The sequence below is a fragment of the Danio rerio genome, chromosome 9 (assembly GCF_049306965.1).
Source record: "Danio rerio strain Tuebingen ecotype United States chromosome 9, GRCz12tu, whole genome shotgun sequence".
Lineage (NCBI taxonomy): Eukaryota > Metazoa > Chordata > Actinopteri > Cypriniformes > Danionidae > Danio > Danio rerio.
The window spans coordinates 44,100,001-44,124,746 of NC_133184.1; the positions used below are offsets into that span (position 1 = coordinate 44,100,001).

The 24,746-nt window shown below is 35.6% G+C and overlaps 1 protein-coding gene across 1 annotated transcript in view; it reads right to left on the reverse strand.

Moving 5' to 3' along the window:
- The window catches only part of calcrla (calcitonin receptor-like a), a 61,946-nt gene that overhangs the window by 11,343 nt on the left and 25,857 nt on the right, over positions 1-24,746 (reverse strand). Inside the window, exons 2-7 of the mRNA NM_001004010.2 lie at positions 8,863-8,949; positions 4,260-4,413; positions 2,741-2,851; positions 750-862; positions 555-646; positions 337-463 (exon numbers count right to left, since the gene is read on the reverse strand). Coding sequence (NP_001004010.2) covers positions 337-463; positions 555-646; positions 750-862; positions 2,741-2,851; positions 4,260-4,413; positions 8,863-8,928 — 663 coding nt within the window. The 5' untranslated portion in view covers positions 8,929-8,949. The remainder of the gene's footprint in view (positions 1-336; positions 464-554; positions 647-749; positions 863-2,740; positions 2,852-4,259; positions 4,414-8,862; positions 8,950-24,746) is intronic.

Here is a 24,746-nt window from a genome sequence, read left to right on the forward strand (position 1 = left end):
TCTATAACCCATTACATTGCATTGTATGAAGAAAGTTAGTATAAAATTAATGCACAAAGTTTACTGGGAATAAATAAAAACATACAGGTTTGTGTGGAAACAAATGCAAGATTATACGAAAATAACTCAAAACCTATATTGTGAGATGAAAATTTTATATAACATTAAAAAAAATCATCATCATCATTATTATTAATTTCATTCTGTAGAAACTTTTATAAAAGCTTCCATACATGCTTCCACAGGTCTGTAATAGCATGATGGTAGGTAAAGATTGCAATATATGTATACATATTCTGTTGTTAGATGTTGTTAAATTACTGTTAATTCGCTTACTGGGTTTTGCTGAACCAGTTCTTGATTGTTGGCCACTGCTGTTAACCAAATGATAGTGATAATGGAGTTTAATACAAAGGAAAAGAATAGGTTTTTGTGCAGGGTAATTCTCTGGCAGCTCAAGCTCCTACAGGCACAAAAGAGCAAAAATAACACTTAAAAAGTACGATAACACATTAAAACATGGAGAAGATTGGAATAAATTAATTTGATCTTACTTGAAATGGAAGAATATGCCGAGTGAGATGAACAGTGACGTTAAAGAGAGCCCGTGACCTATTAACGCCAAGTAGAACAAATTCATTGCGGTCTGCAATCAAACAAACAATAGAGGCATGGAGTGTTTATTCTGCAAGCCCATTCAGATGAGTGTTTATATTCATCTCAAGTGTTTGTAGTGTTCGCTCTCATACCCTTCTTCCTTCAGTAGTGTGCAGATTACATCTGGTGAAGTTTGTCCATGTGCGGTTACTTTCAGGATGCAAGAACCACTGCCCACTTTCTGTACATATTTTGGTGACCATTTCTGCAAAGAAACAGAAGTAAAACAAGCTGTTACTTGATAAGACTTTTCGCTATTGGCTTCTCTCTGGATATGCCATAATCTTTTTAACTTATATATTTGATCCATTTGATCATTCATCCATCCATCCATCCATCCAAATATATATTATCCATCCATCCATCCATCCATTTGTTTAAACAAATCATCCACCTATCCCTCTAAATGTATATTATACATCCATCCATCCATATAACATTCATCCTTCCATCCATATTAATTTATAGATGAATATATCATCCATCCATCCATTCAACTGTATATCCATCCGTCCATTTTTTCATCCATCCAAATGTATATCATTAATCCATTCTTCCATCCCTATAACATTCATCCATCCATCCATCCATCCATCCATCCATCCATCCATCCATCCATCTATCCATCCAACTGTCATCCATCCATTTATTTAAACCTATATAATATTTAAACATTTATCCATCTAAATGTATATCATCCATCCATCTATACATCATCCATCCATCCATCCATCCCTCTATATAACATTCATCCTTCCATGCATACATATTTATCCATTGATATATAATCCATCCATCCGTCCATCCATCTATTTAAATGTACTGAAAATCATCCATCCATATATCCATCCATCCATCCATCCTCCATCCATCCATCCGTCTATCCAAATGCATATAATAAATCCATCTATCCATCAATTTGTCTATCCATCCATCCATATTCATTTTTCCATCCATACATATTCATTTATCCATGGATATGTCTGTCCATCTATTTAAACAAATCATCCATCCATCCATATAACATTCACCCTTCCATGCATAAATATTCATTTATCCAAGGATACATCATCCATCTATCCATGCATCCATCCATCCAACGGTTTTGTGTATCATCCATCCAGATATCCATCCATCCAAATGTATATAATTAATCTAACTATCCATCCATCCGCCCATCCATCCATCCATCCATCCATCCATATAACATTCATTCTTCCAACCATACTTATCCATTGAAAATGTCCGTCCATCCATTAATTTAAACAAATCATCTATTTATCCATCTAAATGTATATCATCCATCTGTCCATCTGTCCGTCCATCTATCCATCCATCCATCCATCCATCCATCCAGCCAACCATCCTTCCATCTATATAACATTCATGCTTCCATGCATACATATTCATTTATATATCCATGGATATATATCATCCATCTGTCCATCCATCCATCAAACATATATCATCTGTCCATACATTCAAACACATCAACCAACCACCCATGCATCCAAACATATACTGTATCATCCATCCATCCAAACATATATCATCTATATATCCATCCATCCATCCAAACATATATCATCCATCCATCCAAATCTATACCATCCATCTTGCCATGCAGATCCATTATCTATTTTTGTGTTAGGCTTTATATTAATATTAACATAAAATATTTAAACAACACTTTATAAATAATATAAATAAATAATTAAACAACACTCACTAACTAAAAATTAGAGCATTATGTGCACTAATAATATATTATCACCATTTTTCTAAGCACTTTTTAAATTTTACTTTATAAATTATTCAAATCATAACTCTACTGCTAAATCAGCGGTACCTGAAAAATGTCTTTAATATTGAATATAAAATCTTCCACTTATCTCTCTTCAGAGCAGAAAGTGTGTTATAAAAATTTTAATAGCCTTTTTTGCCTCTGATTTCTGCATGATTTGACAGTGGAGGGTAATAGAGTGGAAAAAAATGAGAACACGTACGATGGAATAAGTGTATTAAGCTGTGCAGAAAGCCCGCAGACTGAACCTTGTACAGGTGAAAGCAACCTAATATTAACCTGTAGGGTCAAAATCCTGGAAATAGTCAGGACAGTGTTGCTCAGAGGTGATGCCTGCCTCAGTGTCATCCCAACACAACCATCCATCCCACGTCCTGTTACACACCGGGCCTGTAAACATGGAAATAACCCAAAACATGTATTGGTTTCGATGGAAACTGAGAAACATCCTCTTATTTTCATCATCACTATTCTTAGTTCAAACTGTTTCAAAAGCCCAATCCCACATGTGCTATTTATGTGCTGCAGACTACGGAGAAAGTTCTAAATCAGTCATTGGGCTTCATTTAGGATGCCAAGTAGGAAGCACACTAGGTTTTGGAACTGAGGTGATTTCTCACCGCTGTCCTGCAGAATACACTCTTCCTAACAATATGAGTCACCTGAGGCTTTATGTGTTCTTGCTGTGCTAATTAGACAGAATGACAAAAACTAATATGTCTCCGTTTGCAGTGGTATACACTTTTTTTTGTCAGGCTTATTAAAAAAATACATTGAATTATAAATGTTATACAGGGCGATGCATTGGCGCAGTGCTGTCGCCTCACAGCAAGAAGGTTGCCGGGTCGCTGGTTCGAGCCTCGGCTCAGTTGGCGTTTCTGTGTGGAGTTTGCCTGTTCTCCCTGCGTTCGTGTGGGTTTCCTCCGTGTGCTCCGGTTTCCCCCACAGTCCAAAGACATGCGGTACAAGTGAATTGGGTAGGCTAAATTGTCCGTAGTGTACGAGTGTGTGTGGGTGTTTCCCAGAGATGGGTTGTGGCTGGAAGGGCATCCGCTGCGTATAAACGTGCTGGATAAGTTGGCAGTTCATTCCGCTGTGGCGACCCCGGATTAATAATAAAGGGACTAAGTCAACAAGAAAATGAATGAATGAATGAATGAATGACAAAATGTTTCTGGCCACTTTAATAGGTACACCTTACTAGTACTGGATTGGACCCCCTTTTGCCTTCAGAACTGCTTTAATCCTTCGTGGCATAGATTCTACAAGGTACTGTAAATATTCCTGAGAAGTTTTGGTCCAAATTGACATGACTGCATCACGCAGTTACTGCAGATTTGTCTGCACATACACAGTTCGGCTGCACATCCATGATGCGATTCTCAGCTGCATGCGATCCCAGTAGTTCAGCAGTTTCTGAAAAACTCAGACTAGCCCGACTGACACCTACAACCATGCCACGTTTAATGTCACTTAAATCACCTTTCTTCCCCATTCTGATGCTCAATTTGAGCTGCAGCAGATCATCTTGACCATGTCTACATGCCTAAATGCTTTGAGTTGCTGTAGTGTGATTGACAGATCGGAAATTTGCGTTAACGAGCACCTAATACCTAATTGTACCTAATAAAGTGGCAAGTGAGAGTATATTATCCTGGATTGAAGTGTCTTTGTAATTTCTCCCTAAATCTAATTGCAGAATGAATGTTTGTAAAGTGAAGCATTTTAACATTAAGAATATATGCAGGATATGGGATTATGTCTTGATATCTATCTTGTACTAATGTGTTGTGTCTACCTCTTCTGTCTTGACTGTTGTCCTTCATGATCTTCTGATAGCACTCAAATTGAGCTGTCACAATCTTGTTTCTGGTGACACCGATGTCATGGTACACATTCTGAGGATGTTGTTGCTGGCTTTCGTTCACCTCAGGACTGGCTAGAACAATGAACTGCAAACAAGAGAGATGAGTAAAGGCATAGTTCACCAAAAATATAAAAATTCTGTCATCATTTGTACCTGTTTGAGTTTTTTTATTGTGTTGAACACAAACAAGATATGTTAAAGAATCTAATTTGCACGGCTGTTTGGAATACTCGATTCTGATTGGTCAGTCGTGACATTCCAAGGTATGTTATCCTGAGAAAACAACTGCTAAAATAACTCAGGCTTATCTGGGAACTTCAAATCTTCTTGATTGTCAGTGAATACGTTCAAATTTATATACTTACATCTAAATTTATAAGAGTCTGCTTATCTTTTCGATTCTACTTTTGTTTTTTGTTTCTTTGAGCGTCGTGATTTTGACAGTTTGGTGCCATCTTGTAAATATATAACACACAGGTCAGTGTATGCTTAACTCAGCAATTTTGTTTCTGTTAGCTTTGCGGTTTTGACTGTTTGGTGCCATCTTGTGAATATATAACACACAGGTAAGTGTATGGTTTATTCAGCAAGTTGCGTTTTTTTGAGCATTGTGATTTTGACTGTTTGGTGCCATCTTGTGACTGAATAATGCACAAGTTAGTGTATACTCCATCAGCTGTTTTATTTTCTGTCAGCTTTGGGTTTAATTAAAGAATTAATAAAATTTACAGCTCAGAACAATGATTTGTATATACTTTTTATGATTTGTGTGCAAGTAGCCATGTAATATAAGGGGTAATGTACATCCAGGATGGTTGTTTTTACAGTATAAAGCCAGGCTTTATTGTGAGATAACAACCTTCTGAATGGACTTTATCCCTAACTCAAAAGTCCATTGACTACCATAGGATGTATTTTGTTCCTATTATCTACTACTAATGTCAATAGCTGCTCATTTCCAACGTTCTTCAGAAGATCTTTTTTGCATTCTACAGAAGACATTCATAAAAGTTTAGAACAACTTGACTGTGAGGATTTTTTTTTTTTGATCTATTGCTTTAAAAGAAAGTGAAGTAGTTTCACAGGCAAACTTTAATCAAATTTTATTTTATTAGATGTACTATAGGAGACAATATATAATGTCCAATTATATATATTAGGGATGTCCAGATACGATCATCATTAATCGACCCCGATCACACAGTTTCAGAGTTGATTGGAATCGGACGTTAGCTACCGATCAGGACTGTATTTGTATATATGTATGTATATATATATTCTCATTATTTTTTTAACACTTCTGTAGTTATGCAGTGGCCCAGAGTTGGACTTTTTACTTGACTTCACACAGAAACTGCAACACGTGCGGCATGACATTACTTTGTTGCAAAGACCCTATTGGTTAAATGCTGGCAAAGTACAACACGGAAGCAGCTTGAAGCTGAAAGCACGAGTATGTCTGCGGTCTGGAGAAGTTATAAAGCTAATGACGACAACATTGCAACATTGTGAGATGTAAACTTGGCATGGCCAGAGGTGGAAAGCAAAAGGCTATATTTAACACAACAAACCCGATAAGAAACTTCAAAAGCAAAAACAGAACCTTGATTTTGAAATGCCGTATTTCCACTATTTCACGGAGAAAGCTCTGCCAGCCTTATTGTAAGAGGATTTTTGACAAATTACTTGTCCTGTTATAAAATGTACCCTATCTTTCGTTCACCACAGACATATGGAGTTCAACCGTCGCTCTCATGTCTCTACTAAGACTTTATGTATTATAGAAATATCGGATCTGGTTTCGGTATCGGTAGATACTTGAAATCAAATGACTTAGACTCAGACTAAAGGGCAAAAAAAAATGATCGGGACATCCCTAATATATATCCTAATATATAATGTTTGTGTTATGATTAAGAAGATTTATCCTACAGTATTTATAACAGTATCACAGTAAAACATCTTTAGTCGAAGAATTGCACATATAGTCATTTGAAAGTACAGTTTTTTCTTGAGCAGCTCCTTCAGTTACATATAATGTACCATTATGAGACATTTAAATAAAAACACATTTATGTTTACATCAAAAACATTACCTAATTATGTAATAAAGGGTTGCAAGCCAAATACAGGCCAGAAATTCGGTAGAATTTGACCACTTTAAGGTCCATCGTCCATACAAGTTAATGCTTTTTAAAGAGTTTTAATTAAGTGCCTGAAATGAAATAACAATAAAGTTAAATCTAGAGGTGTTTTTTAAATACTTTTAGATATCATAAAAAAGACAGGCAGATGGCTAAATGACACAACAAAGTTTGTCGATGTAATTAAAATCATCACAAAAAAAAACAGGAAAACCCATTGACATTGTACAGCCTCATAATGTTCATTATTAAAGCATCATTATTGCTCTTACACACTATTCTAACTTTACTTAAAAGTTGCTACGTACTATCTAATCTGATATCTCCTCATCAAATCTAATCTTCTATTGTATTTTACTTAAGCAGCTCTTAAGTTTCAGACAATGTCCCATAATGAGACCATTACCCAATATTGTAATAGACTGCTACAGGGATTCTGTCCACATTTTAATTCATATAAAATACATTAGTAGTTATACCACTTTGCAAGAGTTCTGCAGCTTTTAAAGTGCTAGCAAGTAGCTAAATGGGACTTCAGAAGTTGCTGGTGAGATTGAGATATAGAAACATTGTTTAGCTTTCATTCAAGGTAATTTCTGGGTTGACCTACTGTATGTGAATATGTGTCACACATTATTTTAAACTACCATTAATGCTATTAACAAACTATCAACCCAGAATTTAGCCTAATAAAATAAAAAAAATTGCTGCTTGTTAATAGTAAAGTAGTAGTTGGGTTTTGGTATTGGGTAGGATTAGTGATTTAGAATGCGATCATACTTTATAAGTACTAATAAAAATCCAGTATCTTAATAATAAGGTAATAAGTTGTTAATAGTGTGAATTGGTACTTAAACTAAAATGATACCAAAATATAAGAGTTGCATCTATATTTTGAAGTTAGACGGAAACGCCAGCTTTGCTAACATGCATTAAAATGCTTGATCAATGCACATATAATGTAAAGAACTGAACCATGTAATAATGATTACTGCATCATCAGCAAAAGATCATTAATAACAACAATAATGCATAATGCATTTATTTCCTGTAACATATAAATCTGCATCAATAGTTAATGTATGTTAGTTACCACAATAGTCTACTTCCAGTTGTTTGCTTTAGTTAAAGTGCCCCTATTATGGGTTTTTAAAAATGATCTTCCATGCAGTGTGCAACACAGCTCTAAGGCCCCGTTTACACTGCCAGTTAAATGTGACCCAACTCTGATTTATTTATTTTTTTGCTCATGTGTGAAAGTTCGGATCTGTTCTGTGACTGTGAAAACACGAAAAAAACAAACAAACATGCATTTGGATATTTAGATAAATCAGATATAAATCAGACATGTGACAATGTGACTGTCATGTAAACAGCCAGATCGGATTTATTACAGGCATTCCGTTTTTATTATTAAACTTAAACCACGTAGAAAACGTGACACGTGCTGCTTTCTTCACGGATTTAAATGTGTTTGGGAGCTCGCGATCCTCTGCCGTTTGTCATTGCTTTGGCCACCGTTAGCTGTTCCTACACACGTGTGGCAGTCAAGTTTAAAAAATAGTTTAAACAATATTGTTGTTTTTATTTGTGGTTAAGATTAGCGCAGTATGCTGGTGGTTAACTGCATTGCTTTAATGCACTCCTGCATTGGGCTCACGCATACATACTGCACTCTGGCTACTTCAACAATGTTGATGAGCCATGGTGGGCGTTTCTCTTTCTCTCAACAGACCAATCAGTGCAGATTAGCATCTCTCTAAGGAGGGGTTTGGGAAATGAATCGCTGAACAAATCATATAGGAGTCGTTTGGATAATTAGGTAAAAAAAAAAACATATTATAAGACAAAAAAAATGTGTTTTTTGACCTTGCATGCATATCAGCCTGTTGTTGGAGACCCCCAAAACCAAAATTTGACCTTTTTATGCATAATAGGGGCATTTTAGTGATTAACTAATGATTAGCAAAATTGTGGTTTGACTTCACTTGATGCACAGGACTGTTAACTAAATGTTAAGTAATACGTCATTGGGGTTATGGTTAGTTAGTTAGTGCTGCAATTCATTAGTGAATAATTAAACCAGTCAACTGGCAGTTGAAATGCATGGCTTCGACCGGCTTTGGTAATTAACACATGCGTTTGCTATTATTCTGTTATATATGTTATTAGGGAATTACGATACATTTAACTACTAACAGTTTATACATTACTTGATCAATCCTATAGAACAAGCATTACTTGTTGATGCAGTAATTATTAATATATGATTTAATTATCTCATAATTATCTGTGCATTAGTTAAGTGTTATTTAAAGCATATTTTTGCCGTTGTATTATATAATGTTACCCAGAAATCTCTCTGAAAAATGTGGCAAATAATCTTTCACCTCAGTGACAGATCCCAGTAGAAAAAGACAAATCGTCCAGCAGCTCGCTGTCATCTTCTTTGGCATTTCCAATGACCCACTATCGATCTGCAAGGAAGGTAACATCAATGAAACACTGTGAACATTTCTAAGGGCTCTTATGCTGTTATTGACACAAACAGAAGTGCTTGTCTCCTTCTCCGTTACTGCAACATTCTTGCCATCCATATATATATATATATATTTATATATATATATGTGTGTGTGTGTGTTGTGTGTGTGTGTGTGTGTGTGTGTGTGTGTGTGTGTGTGTGTGTGTGTGTGTGTGTGTGTGTGTGTGTGTGTTTGTGTGTGTGTGTGTGTGTGTGTGTGTGTGTGTGTGTGTGTGTGTGTGTGTGTGTGTACATATATATATATATACACACCAACACATTGTGAACACAGCCAATATGTTAATTTCTCAGCCCTACATGGATGGAAGGGTTATTTTTCACAGTTTGTCAGGTCAAGCACGCACTTTAACCTAGATTATGTTACTTTAAATCCCAAAGGTGAATAATGGTTTAATAAGAACACACTCTCACAATACACTTTTCTATTGCGAAAAAGTGTAGCCAATGGGGAGAAAAGTTCCCTGAAATTACCAAATAATGTCCCTTGACTACTTAAATGGAAGGTATAACATCTCCTCAGGTCTGTTTGGACTTGCGCTTCTCGTATTGGGTCACACTCTTGCAGGAGTATGGGGAAAGCAAATGGGGGTATTGCAGATTAGAAACAGATGCTGAAAACCAGTCGTAATGTTACCCACAATGCAGCATATCATGAAACAACACTGGCAGATCCCGAGGACCATTGCTTGTAGCTGCGTCACTGGCTGTAACTGAAATTATAGTGTTTACCTTTCCATTTGAGGGAATAAACATGCAGGTTAAAGCCTGTGTGAGCTATTCTGAAGGCTGTCCTCTACTGATAGCCACAGCACTTTATCTTCTGTTGATTTCTGCACTTGAACAAACAGCAGTTTTTCCCCTCACCAATGCAGCCTCTGAGTACAAACACATGGGTGGAAACTGGATGCTTGTTATGGTCATTTTAACTGCTTGAGCTTGACACAGATAAATCAGCTAAATGCTCAGGGGATGAGGCGAGATGAAGCAAGTTCAGTTTTTTTTTTTTTTTATAATACTGTTTTGCACCATAGCTCTTTTTAAAATGCTGTGTCAACATAAAAAGCTGAATACAACAATATACATAATGCTTTAGGAATTAAACAATCTGTAATGTTACAGGTTCGCGTCCTGGCTGGACCAGTTGGCATTTCTGTGTAGAGTTTGCTTGTACTCCCCTTGTTTACCTGGGTTTCCTCCGGGTGCTCCGGTTTCCCCCACAGTACAAAGACATGCGCTATAGGTCAGTTGAATAAACTAACTTGGCCATAGTGTATGTGTGTGAATGAGTATTACACCTGGCTCAGGGATGTAACATAATAAGGGAGACAACAAGGAGAAGTATAATCAAAAAGAATATTTATTTAATTCAATTTAAATTATATAATCAAAATATCAGTATGTTCAATCAGTGTGAAATGCAGTGTGAAATGCAAACGTATGGATGCGGTAAATGTTGTCAGTAATAGTGTATGGATGCGAAACAAAGCATAATGGCCAAATAGGAGCGCGGCTTTGGCTAACTGCCAAGTGAATGGACAGCGGCCCCGACAAACTCTCTGCCGGGGTTTAAATAAGGGCGCTGACCAGCATCAGGTGCGCTGAAGACACGCCCCCAATCTAGAATCAAAATCAAACACACAAACAAAACAACGCAGTCCTAACAATGAGTGTGTATGGATGTTTCACAGTACTGGGTTGCAGCTTGATTCGTTACTCTGTGGCGACCCCTGAAAAATAAGGGACTAAGCCGAATAAAGGGAATGAACAATCTTTAATGCTACAAAATGCCACAATAACAATCAAATGGCCTAGTTAAATCTCAATTATATGTATTTGATGCCAATTACTGTGTCAATCATCAGTGAAACCAGATAACTCAGTTAGCCATGCCCATCCCTACAGGAAATGTAACCTGATGATGAATAAACCTAATTCAGAAAATGTTCCTAAATAATTTACAGATAATTAGATTGCAATGGTGGATCATAAAACAACACTTTCTGTCACATGTGAGAGTTCTTGAATGCTAGTAAAGAACTGAAATGCATCAGTACTAAAAGTGTATGCTTTCAAGCTAGTCTATAACTGACAAGGGCTTTTCGGGATGAAATAAAAATTTATTCTGTATGTTTAGTTGGAGTCAGAATTATTAGCCACCGTGTTTATTTTTTCCCCAATTTCTGTTAAACAAAGAGTAGATTTTTTTCAACGCATTTCTAAACATAATAGTTTTAATAACTCATTTATAATAACTGATTTATTTTATCCTTGCCATGATGACAGTAAATAATATTTGACTGGATATTTTTAAAGACACTTCTATACAACTTATTGACATTTAAAGGCTTAATTAGGTTAACTAGGCAGGATAGGGTAAATTGGCAATTTATTGTATAATGATGATTTGTTCTGTAGACCATCAAAAATAAATAAATAAATAAATGGAAAAAAAAAAGTATATTAAATATAATAACCTTCTATCCCTCCACAAAATGACTTTTCTTCATTTCTGGTCTCATGGAATGCCTTTTGGGAGCGGGTTTCAGGACGTGTTTAATTTTTGCTCTGTCGTCATCCATTCATTAATCTTCTTTCATTTTGTTACACTAGCAACCCCCATTTTGTTTCAGGACCATTTCAAGCACATGTACATCACGGTAAAGGAAAAAAGCACAATCTTATCTTCCGTGTCATATCGACTTTGACACTGGGTCATTACCAACAGTGAAATTGAGCATTTGTTACAAAGTACACATTATGTGAACACATGTTTTTACATTGTACTTATGCATGATTAAATACCTGCATGTAATTACATTTGTAATCATTTCTGTAATTACACTATTGACTATCCCTTAAACATTAACCCACCCTTAAACCTACCCATACAACAAAACTTGTTGCTAACCCTACTTTTATCCCATCAAGAGCATCAGAAGTGTTCTGCAGCACATTATGAACACAGTAAGTACAATGTATTTATTTTTTGATACAAGAACATATATAATTAGGGCCACCTAATGTAAAGTGGGACCAAACAATCTTCTCTGTGTTAAACATCACTTGGGAAAGATTTTAAAAATAATAAAAATTCCGGGTCCACTTTGTATTATGTGGTCACAACTACGTACTTACAAAAAAATAAAAATACAATGTACTTGCTGTGTTTATAACGTATATAACTAAGGGCAGCACAATATATTGTTACAGCATCAATATTGGAGTGTGCACATACACAATAGTCACAATGCAGGATATAAAATGTTGACCCTGAATCATAGTTGATCAGGAGGTGATTTGTATTGTCACTGCTAAGTTTAACCATAATAGTGAGTTTTTGTCTTGTTTAGTCTAAACATCTACTAAAGCAAAAATACGATTATTTTACTTATCCCTTTGGCAGATAATTGTGCTTGTTTTAAGGAAAAAGTTTGACATTTCTTATAAAGGTGAAAACAAAACAATATTTTTACTTCATACTATAATTTTTAGATATTTGGACTAAAAACAAGACAAAGCAAAGATTAAATTGCATTTTTATTGCATTTTGATTGTTTAATTTTGGTTCCTTATTACTGTTAGTCTTTAAATAGTGCTATTGAAACATCTAGTGAAACTATTTTTACTGTATCACAATATTTATCACAGAAAAATAAAACATCACAATATCAGATTTTTTCAATATCGTGCAGCCCTATATTTAACACTTCTGGGGTAGGGAGAGGTTTGGTGGTATGGGTAGGTATAAATCCTGGTTTATACTCAATGTGTCCACTAGTTCACTTGAGTGCATGCGGCGAATGTGATGTCATCCCGGTGGTTCGTTTGGGTGCGCTGGACATGATTTGAAGACCAGGGCGAACAAGGCGTGCGGCGCCGCAACTGAGTTGAATATGAAACACTTTGAAGACATTTTGTCTGAAACAGTACGCCTGTACAGACATCTTTATGATCCGTGATCATAGAGATAACCAGATGGTCAATAATTCTTGGCTAGAAATTGCAACTGCCTTGGGAAAGGAGGAAAGTTTTTGTTAAAAGGTTCGGAAAAAAAGGAATAAGTTTGTTCAAGCCAAAAAAGGCCATGGCAAAAGTAAAGACACGCAATTACAGAATGTTTTTCCACTATTCATAGGTTTTACACTGATGTTTATATTACAATTTTGAATTTAAAACAGTTCAATAGTTACAAAACTATGATTAAGGAACAAATTATTTCGCTGATAACTGGAAAGGAATATTTCAACCTTTTGCTTTACATTATACTGATGCCCTGTTTCTCTAGGCTTTGTTGGTGACAATGGTCAGGAATGTTGGACCATTATTGCCCTTTTAGTATAAGTAGAGGACAGAAACTAACCAGACAGTAATGTGTGAATTGTGGAGTGGGCTAAATCTGAAAAACAAAAACATCTGTATTTTTTAGTAAGTGTACTTTTTTTGCTTTTATTCTTGCCATAATAAAATATATATTTGTAAAGCAACCCATGTTCTGTTGTCAAAAATATTTTAATAAACTTTAATAAATAGAACTGTCCGAGATATGAACAAAAGCAAGTAATGCATCAAATTTTGATAAAAAAATCTTGAGTGATTATAAAAATCCTTATAATCATAAAAATAAATTATAAAAACAATAAAAATAATTAGTTTAAAAATCTTGAACGATATCAGTTCCTACTTCTGTTTATCCGTCTGACTTTACAGTCAGTTTCTTTCTACTACCCCCTGTCGCTTTAAAGAATATCACAACGGACGCAGCAAGTATAAAAGCTTAATTTGTTTCGTGAGGTGCACCCCCTGTTGGCAGAGGTATGCGATGCGGCACCAGGTGAATGTATAAGTTCAGCTTTAGGGTGGGTTAAGGTGTAAGGGATGGTCAAGTGTAATCCTAAATGTACTCACAGAAATAATTACAGATGGTAACTACATGCAGGAATTTAATCAAGCAAAAGTACAATTTAAAAACATGTTTTAACACAATAAGTAGATTGTAATAAATTACTGTTTTCAGTGTAATACATATTAACTAGCCTTCATAGTAGAATATTAAGGAGAGGCAACAAGCAGGAGAGACTTGTTTTGGCTAAAAAACTACAAGAATGGACATTAGATCCGTGGAAATGTGTTTTGATCTGATGAGTCCAAATTTAAGATCTTTGGTTCCAACCACCATGTCTTTGTGCGACGAAGAAAAGGTGAGCGGATGGACTCTACATGCCTGGTTCCCAACATGAAGCATGGAGGAGGAGGTGTGATGGTGTGGGTGTACTTTACTGGTTACTCTGTTGGGGATTTATTCAAAATTGAAGGCATACTTAACCAGTAAAGGCTACCACAGCATCTTGCAGTGGCATGCTATTCCATCCGGTTTGTGTTTAGTTGTACCATCATTTAATTTAAAGCCTGCAACCGTATTTGCTATAGTTTCAGCAGATGATTTTGCTAAATTAGATTAGTTATAAATTAGTTTTAAAATCTGTACCAAGTTGATACACATCTACATATGCGTAGATATCTGTTATAATAACTCATTTGTCTTGCTTGTTTATCACAGCGGGCTCCATACGTACTCTAAATGGCTGTAGGACTGACACTGCATTAGATGCGTTCCTAACTTTGTCTCTGGTCTAAATACATTTGTGTGGTGGCCACTGAACAAGTTAAATGATTCTCCTTCTGAATCTCTTCATGTGCCACATCAAGTGGAAAACAAATGAGAACGAGTAAGATATAATGGAGGGCTAAGAGCACAACACACACACACACACACACACAAACGCACACTCCTCTGAGTAATGACCAATCGGCTCCATCCTTACTCTTCCAAACGGAAATCCAATAACGCTTCCTTTAATAACACTTGTTGGGGCCATTATTCTTAAGCCAAAATGACAGCATTTCTTGCTAACATGCAGGCTGATGAATGGCTGTTGTGTGAGCTTGTGTGTTGCCTTATTGCACTTGAAATCAATAGACAATGAGGTCACTTGGCTGGTCAGCCAATCTCCTTTAATACCTCATTGGGTAATATATAAGACTTTGACATGAGTGGTTCATTATGAAGCAGATTGTGCATCATGCATTTATTGATCATGTCACTTTTATTTATATTCAAAACTCTATAGATGCTAGTCAAATAACAGTCCTCCAGGTTATTTAGTCCAACATGATAAGATAATATAAACTGTAATTAATACTTACAATTTTAAGTGAAGTTTTTAAACTAATTTCGAGAGGAGCACGTGATATAATTGACTGCAGCTGGCCACCTATCTACACTCATTAGTTAGCCAATCAGATCTATCCTAACTCACTATAAGTAGCCTAGCTAGATATTACTCCCTTATCTTCGTTTTCCGAAGAAACCCCCTATCCATCCCCTTTCTCCTACTTTTCTCCTTTACAAAAAAGGGGAGCTCTCAAGAACCACCTGATCTCGTACTCACCTCACATGCTCTATGGACCTGGTGGGAGCCCTGGGCTCAACTATCTCCGAGCTCAGGGTTCTCTCCCGGGACAGCATGCCAAACCTGCTTAGTTGTCAAGCAATGTCTAAGTGTGAACTCTTGAAACACACAAACAAAAAGGGGGCAAAATTAGCCCTCTGTGTGAATTTTATTTCTTTTTAAAAATATTTCCTAGAGATGTTTAAAAGAGCAAGTCATATTTATTTTAGTTTGGCTGAAATAAAAGTGTGTGTGTTTTTTTTTTTCATTAAAAATGTATTATCATATGCATTTGTTTGTATGGCAAAACATGTCTTTTTTACCAAGAAGGTCAATACAGATTCCAAAGGCAGATCATGATAAGATCAGGGTCTAATTAATATGTGTGAGGACTTTGAGGATTTTATGATGTGGTCACATGTTAATTAGTCAGTTTGAATGTCTCAGCATTTGCACTTTAGTCACATGGTCAAGGAAGATACAAAATAGGTGGTAAACTTTGCTCTGGTCTCTTTTCCTGTCCTGTGCTTTTCCTGCTTTCCAGTCCATCTTCTCTGACTCCACAGCTATCAGGATCTCTTTGAGGTCTACTATCTGTTGTTTGTCTCTCTCTCTCCCTCCTCTGTCTCTCTCCCTCTCCCTCTCTTAGGTAACTTTATTTTACATTTAAGGTGGGTACAGTTAATATCATATGGTTTTATTATTTCTTGTTTTATCCTTTTATACAATTATTTTGTAACTATTCAGTTGTAACCATAGAGAACCATTGTCATTAAGTTATCTAATTGTCAAGTATTTGTGAATTACTTTTGATTAAACATCCACTGTTTCCCAGAGATGGGTTGCAGGTGGAAGCGCATCTGCTGCGTAAAAACATGTTCTGGATAAGTTGGCAGTTCATTCCGCTGTGGCGACCCTAGAATAATAGAGGGACTGAGACGAAAAAAAAGTGAATGAATGAATAAACATCCACACTTAATTGCTCCATATCACAATACAACACAATCACATAATATCAACCACATTTGTAGCAATGATAACTGCCCTTATTTCCAATTTTGGTATAAAATTTCACCATTATTCTGATAACTTTTTAGTCATTCAGCAAAACTACAGTTTAAACAGCTGCAGTTAAAAACCCATTTTTTACACCTACAAATATTATATATATTTAATTTAGGTCAATATTATTATCCACCGTAAGCTTTTTTTTTTTTTTTTTTTTTTTATAACAAAACTGTTGTCTATTAGAATGTTTACATGGACACCATTAATATGTTTTAATGCTAATAAGACAATACTCTGACTAAGAGTCTACCATGTAAACAGTGATTTTTGTATTGCCTTAATCTGACTAAAGTCATAATCAAACTAAACAAAAATTGGATGGAGACGCGGAGTATGCCGATTTTAGCCACATTATTGAAGTGCAATACAGACATGTAAACATCTTTACTGTAATCACACTATACCGTTGTGTAAGATTTTCGCCAGGATAGTCTATTCCAGGGCTTAATTTGTGCCGAAAAAGGCCGGATCCAGTTCCAGCACCTTTGAAATCTAATCCAGCACCTCATTTTACCAGTCCCCCTCCTCAAACGCACTCTACACTTTCTTCCATGCCTCCCCAACCCTATTTATTTTCCCCCACAACAAACCAACGCTCATGCTGTATCCGTTACCCTGATCTGTTCCGGGACCTCGCAATTTACAAATCAAGCACGGGTCTATACACACGCTAGACACTATTCTCTTCACCTACCAAGTCAGTGAAGGACCACAGACACATGCATTGCGAAATGCAGAGGTTTTTTTCCCATATGGCATGCAGCATCAAATTACATTAAAACAACACTCTTTCAGCAGTTCATACTCGCATCCAATATCTCATTTGTCAAGGTGGGGATGCATGAAATGTTTCTGAATGAAAATGAAAGTGCCAAACCGCAGTTAAAGTCAACAAATTAAAAATTAAACACCCGAAATTACATGAAACTCAGGAGAAAATGCAGACAGCCCGGTGACACAATAAAGTCAATCGAATTTGCTATAACGTGTAAAACGGCATCATGAAAAGAACATTCAAAAAGCAACTCATGTAAACACCTTAATCTTATTATTGTCTTATTCAGATTAAGTCGCATAATTTGATTAGTGTTGCCCATGTAAACTTAGTCATTGACATAATTTATTAAGTCTAATTAAGCCTAATTAATTGAACTTCTCATGTTAACCTAATAACAAAGTTAAGCCTTTTAATTGCACTTCAAGCTGAATAGTAATATCTTGCAAATATTATTAAAATATTATGTACTGTCTCCATGGCAAGACAAATTAAATCAGTTATTATAAATTCATTATTTAAACTATTATGTTTAAAAACATTGTCAATTAAAGAGCACTTGGGAATTTCGTTTTTAAATAATTGAAATTTAATAGTAGGAGGGCTAGAAAATTCTGACTTTATTTAGGGATTTCTGACTGTATTTAAGGATGCCTTAAATTTATTTAAATGAATGTAAATTTTCTACCTTACAATATTTAACACTTTTATTGGATTGGGTTATGATTTATTAGAAAAATCCTATAGATATTCTGATTTAAGTATTAAAACATTAAGTACCTCAACAATTTTAACACTGACAATAAGAAATATTTCAATGATTTCTGCAGAATCATGAATTTGAAGTCTGGAGTAGTTATGAAAATTACAAATTACACTACTAATTAAACATATTTGTGATTAAATATATCCCTTAGAGAGCAAAATAAACTTTTTTTAGGAACATGAGCTAGTTTTTAAAAACCCCAAATCAAGACTGGAAGTGATTTAAAGAGTTTAAAGAATTTAAAGACTCTTTCGTTCATCTTATCTGCGCTATTGTTTTGCATCCAGTTGTAAACATCCTATAGTGACCAAAGGATGTTTGCTTGCTGTCCAAGTTCCTCCTGAGGTCTCACAATTGCCTTTTCCTATTTGTAGAAAAATTCCTACTCAATGTGATTGGTGGCGATTAGACTTATCGCTCAGCTAAAAAACATGCTCAACACAGACCCTTGAGCAAATTTAAATATGTCTGCAAACTATCTGAACTAATCTCATTTCCATTAGAGATGCTTTTATAAACAGTGCAACTGTGCACTCAAGATAAACACGTCTTTCAATATATTGAATTGAATTCCAAGAAAAGGGAAGTTTAGAACATTTTCAGAGATCTATCAGCGGATCATAGACATCACAGCTGTCAAGATACAGAAAGACAAAAAGTATAAAAAACTTGTATAAAAATAGCCTGCATGACTTGCGCTGTTTATACAGAGTCTTATGAAGTAATAATATAATATCCAGCCCTGTAAAAACCCTTCAGAATCCCTCCTTTTTTTAAACCTTAAATAACTGTTTTCAGCATTGATATTATTAGAACATTTCTTGAGCACTGTTGATCAAGTAAATGCACAGAAAATAACAGCCTATGGTTTGGGGCAGGTAATTTATTCTTGTTCAGCTCAGAATTTATTTTTATGCCTGACATCAAAGGTTTAAAGAAAAGTTTGTCAAATAATTGTATATTGCAAATGGAGTGCAAACATGTCCCTTAAAAAGTGTTAATTTATATATTATTTGCTATAGTTTTAACTAATACTTTATATTAGCTTTTGGATTGTTTTGTGTATAGTGATATATGTATATATTTATACAACTGTTCTTTCAGGTTCTCGAATCTAATTGGCTAATAGCCTAGAGATTTTAAAGTAATCAGCACTCTGACAGTCTTTTACCCTTGTGTATTACTTTGCCCAATACCAGTGACATCAAGAAGGCTAAACAACTCTCTACACAGTTTGACAAATATCGCAGCTGTTGGACAACATAATGGACACTTGAGGCTTATTTAGTTGGAAATGTAGTTGTTTAGATTGCAACTGTGCAGTTCATTGTTAGACTTTCTGAACTTTCAGCATGTTGGTGGCCGTCGGCCTGTCAGATTGCCCGTTGTGAGCACTCTTCTGACACCTAATTCAAAAGTATGGTGAGTGTCTTTATTTTAGTCTACTGTAAAATGTTATTTGTTTAAGCTATATCTAAATGCTTTTGGTTAAAGTCATCAGTTATTTACTCCAGAGCAAATAGATTTGACTGCAATGATAAGTTTAGCTTAATGCTGAATGAAAACTTGATTGTTATTCTTTTGACTGATTTACTTGTTTTCCCAGAGATGGGTTGCGGCTGGAAGGGCATCCGCTGCGTAAAAACTTGCTGGATAAGTTGCCGGTTCACTCCGCTGTGGTGACCCCGGATTAATGGGGGGACTAAGCCGACAAGAAAATGAATGAATGAATGATTTATTTGTCTTTATATTGTTGTTTGTTAAATGTTATTAATCAAAAAAATTCATTTCATATACATTGCAATAATATTTAATTTTAAAAAATTGTAGTACAAATTTTGTAGTAATTTAGCATAACTTGAGCAAAGAAGTTGATGTTACATTGTTCAGCCACAAGATATCGCCAGAGACCTAATAATAAGCCAGGGGATAAAAATGTTTTCTGAGTGTAAATTTAAAACGTAACTTGAGGAAATCATTATAGAACTGGTAAGTGACATTCTAAGTTGATTTCTCTCTTGTGTATTTTATATTTATATATTTATATTGCTTTTATGTCATAGTAATCTAGTAACTGCTTTGCTTTGACTATATCGGGGTTACATTTTTCCAGAGAAATACTAGGAGATCTGTGTAGACTGATGGCATTTCATGCCGTTCAGCCTTATAATCCTAAAATGTGAGCAAAATCACCTGTTTTGTCATCACGTAGATGCTACAATACTTTACATAATGCAGGAGAATCATTCATGCTATCTCTAAAGTGACGTTTGGAAAGTAGCAATGGTTTATTCAGTTCTGACGTCAGCTGCAGATGTGAATGAATGGTGGAAGAAAGAATTTTCTCAAACGAAAGGGTTTTGAGACTCTGTGTTTGATTTTCTTTTTTCTATACATGATTATGCAGTCAAACTGTTACATAAACACAATATCACACTCTTAGCAGTGCGATACGGCTGTATATTGTCACTGGTGAAACACTAATACCGAGTTCAGACTGCATGATTTTCAAAGTAGTCGTGTCACAGATGTTTTCACACTGGATGACTATCTGGGCTTGCGTTTCGCCGCTGCTTTGTTTACACTGCAAGATGGATCGGCGACAGGGACTTTCACATTGCATGACTTTACTATCGGAAGAATCGCCAACAACTTCGTCCAAACTACGTCTCACAGCCAAAAACATGTAGTATATCTTTTGTTATTAACTACATAATGAGAAAGAAGCTTTTAATGGGGTAGAACGTAAATGTTTGCTCACCTGGGTTTAAAGGGAATTTGCCATTTCTTAATAATAAACTAATTTCTTTCTGTATGAAACGTCAAACAGACATGGTTGCTCCTGAGTCCTGTCAAACCTCCACTAGTTTTTCCTCCATTTCGTGCGTCCAAATAAACCGAAAAAGAGCACTTTCAACTTCTCCCCCAGCCTCCTGCTGGCCTGCAGCAAGTATACACACACACACACACACACACACACACACACACACACACACGCACACACAAGTGAATGCTGCTCTCTCATTGGCTGTAGGCGATGGCTGATGTTATTTTCAGTCAAAACTCAATTGACACGGCATGATTTGAATCGCCGACAGCTCCAGATATTTAGCATGCCAAATATCTCACAGGCATCGGCGACTCATCGGCGATTCTGTCAGATTGCGTCTTTGAAAGTTCATACTGTGTGATTGTCACACACATGCACGAGCAGCGATTTGCCTGTGATTTCAGGCATTTGTCGGCGATTTCTCAAAACCTGTCGGCGAGCCAAAATCGGGGCTAAAATCACGCAGTCTGAACTAGGCATAAGGCACTCAGCCTGCGGCCTGAATTATTCGCTCCCCTATTTATTTTTTCCCCAATTTCTGTTTAACAGACAGAAGATTTTTAACACATTTCTAAACATAATAGTTTTAATTACTCATATCTAATAACTGATTTATTTTATCTTTGCCATTAGGACACTTCTATACAGCTTAGTGTGACATTTAAAGGCTTAGCCAGGTTAATTAGGTTATATTATTAGGTTATATTATAATATGTAGTATATATTATATATAATGTATATTATATATTGTATATACAGTATACATCTGTAGTATATCAAGCTGGTATAAAATGTATTATCAGCTGGTATAAAAAAAGTGCTACTTAAATAAGCGAGACAAGAATGGGTGTTGGACATTTAATGAAAGATTTGTATAATGTTTGACTATACAGTACTACTACTGTATATATATATATATATATATATATATATATATATATATATATATATATATATATATATATATATAAATTAATTAGTTTTAGTAGACCTATAGCAACACTTTTCTTTTGGTAACTAGAAACATTTACTTTTGCAAAACAAAATAAAAATATATATTTAGATTTAACAGTTATATGTTTTGTGTTTTTTTATTATTAGTTATAAATAGTTATATATTACAATTTGAGTATTAATACTTTTAGAACTGCACTCATTTCATTAAGTTAAAATGTAAGATTTCTGGCATTTTTTATGTTGTTTTACAACTGATATGTTAAGTTTTTTAGTAAATATATATTTTAGTTGATTTATTTGCTTATATTAATGAATTGATTGGCAACATAAACACTGCTCTGAAATAAAATGCACTCATTAATTCACTAATGCAACTGGCAACCTGTGTGTATTTATGCAGAAAATCTAAAACAACACCAGGTCTGTGTTCTATTTAAAGCAAAGGCCAGCAGCTGTCTTTGCTCCAGACATTCCCATCCTTAACCTGCACCTGATTTCTTCATAAGAGTGGAGAGGCCTCAGGTGCTGCTCACTGCTGCACACGAACACTCAGACAAGCCTTTCATCTCCTTCTACCGTTGTGCATTTCTCTGCTGGTCGCAGCTGAACTGCATTAGATGAACATGAGGGTGAAGCCAACATAGGCTCACAGCTTGCCTTGGGCACAACCAGATGTCCAAATTTACAAAGTCATCGGTAATGAAATCATGCAGATGATGGAGAACTGTGCTGTCAGAGAAAAAGCTGCTCTGAAGTCTCTATATCACATTTCTGCACATGATTATTGCGTTGGATATCACAGGTTGCATTTCTGTTTTGATGAAGTTACATTTAAATGAAGTGAAGCAAAGTCTGTGGCCATGGAAAAAAACAAGTTTTGATCATTTTATATTAAATTCGGATCATTTGCTTCTACGTTTGGTGTGGCCGTCCTTCTCTACACACGTCAGTTTTATCATGCTAATAAGCAACTAGTTAAAAGTGAGAATTGGTACCTAAAGTGTTATCAAATGTATTCATTTAGATTGATAGGGATGATTCATTAAATCTTTTATATACTAAACTACAAGCGTAGATGAATGCAATAAAGCTAAGATAAAACTGAAATAAACAGTGCAAGCTTTATGGGTTTGTATATTTAAATGTAAAACAATACATTGTAAAATCAACTCAACATTGCCTATTCTGCAATGTGACTACTGCGGATGCACACATTGCGATATTGATGCTGAAACAATATTTTGTACAGGACCAATATATATAGTACATAGCTGTAAATAAGAAATAAAAAATGTTGTTGTTGACATTACTAACTTTCTTTTTAGTTTTGTGCACTTTTGTACATTGTAAGTTACATCTAATCATATGTATTGCATTCTTTTACTGTATTTGTGTGTAGTACTGTATATACTGTAAGCATGTTTCACTGCTTGTGGATGTTTGAGATGAGCATTGGTTTGCCGTATGACTATTTCATCACCACATGCTTTTGGTGGTGTTTTTGTATTTGTAACAAAAGTACAAAGGGTAGATTTTGGTACTTTAGGCATTGGTGCATTAACACTAATTAATGAAATATAGGAGTTTACTGTGCAATTTAGAAAACGATACAATTCCAGGAACCACAGATGCCTTTTTTACTGTAAATATTTGAGATTTTTTGCAGTGTATTGTAATATTCAATGTACATCTGTATTATTGCTACAAAACGACGCATCATGTGAACTCGACATTCATGGTCTGCTGAAGTAATTTGTAAATTTAAGTTGCCTTTTAATATTTGATTAATGAACTGTGAGGTGAATAATGTCATCTCAGTGTACCCAGTTTTTTTTTAATGTTTCATTCATTATTTACAGTAAATTAGTTATTGTTCTTCTTTAGAGGGAGAAATCCGTGTAAGGGGATTGTCTTACATTTGAAACAGTCTTAATTTCTGTATGTCCATTTAATGCTACCTATAAAATTCACTGAAATGTTCCAATAGCATTTTGTAATGTGACTGTTTATTTTGTTTCAATGGTCCAAATATACACTCACCGGCCACTTTATTCAGTACACCTGTCCAACTGCTTGTTAACGCAAATTTCTAGTTAGCCAATAACATTGCAGAAACTGCTGATCTACTGGGATTTTCACGCATAACCATCACTAGGGTTTACAGAGAATGGTCAGAAAAAGAGAAAATGTCCAGTGAGTGCAGTTTTGTGCCTTGTTGATGCCAGAGGTCAGAGGAGAATGACGAGACTGGTTGCAGCTGATAGAAAGGCGACAGTAACTCAAATAACCACTTGTTACAATCAAAGTGTGCAGAAGAGCATTTCTGAACACATCCAACCTTGAGGCGGATGGGCAACAGCAGCAGAAAACCACACCTAATTGCACAGGTCATCAAAATCGGACAATAAAACGTTGCCTGGTCTGATGAGTCTTGATTTCTGAAGCGACATTCGAATGGCAGGGTCAGAATTGGGCATCAACAACATCCATCCTGCATGTTGATGGTGGTGTAATGGGGTGGGGGATTTTTCTTGGCAAATTTTGGGCCCATTAGTATCAATTGAGCATTGTGTCAATGCCACAGCCTATCTGAGTATTGTTGCTGATCGTGTCCATCCTTTTATGACCACAGTGTACCCATCTTCCGATGGCTACTTCCAGCAGGATAACGCACCATGTCATAAAGCGCAAATCATCTCAGACTGGTTTCTTGAACATGACAATGAGTTCACTGTACTCAACTGGCCTCAACAGTCGCCAGCTCAATCAAACAAAACACCTTTGGGATGTGGTGGAACGGGGGATCGCATCATGGATATGCAGCCTATAAATGTGCAGCAACTGCATGATGCTATCATGAGGAATATATCCAGTACCTTGTTGAATC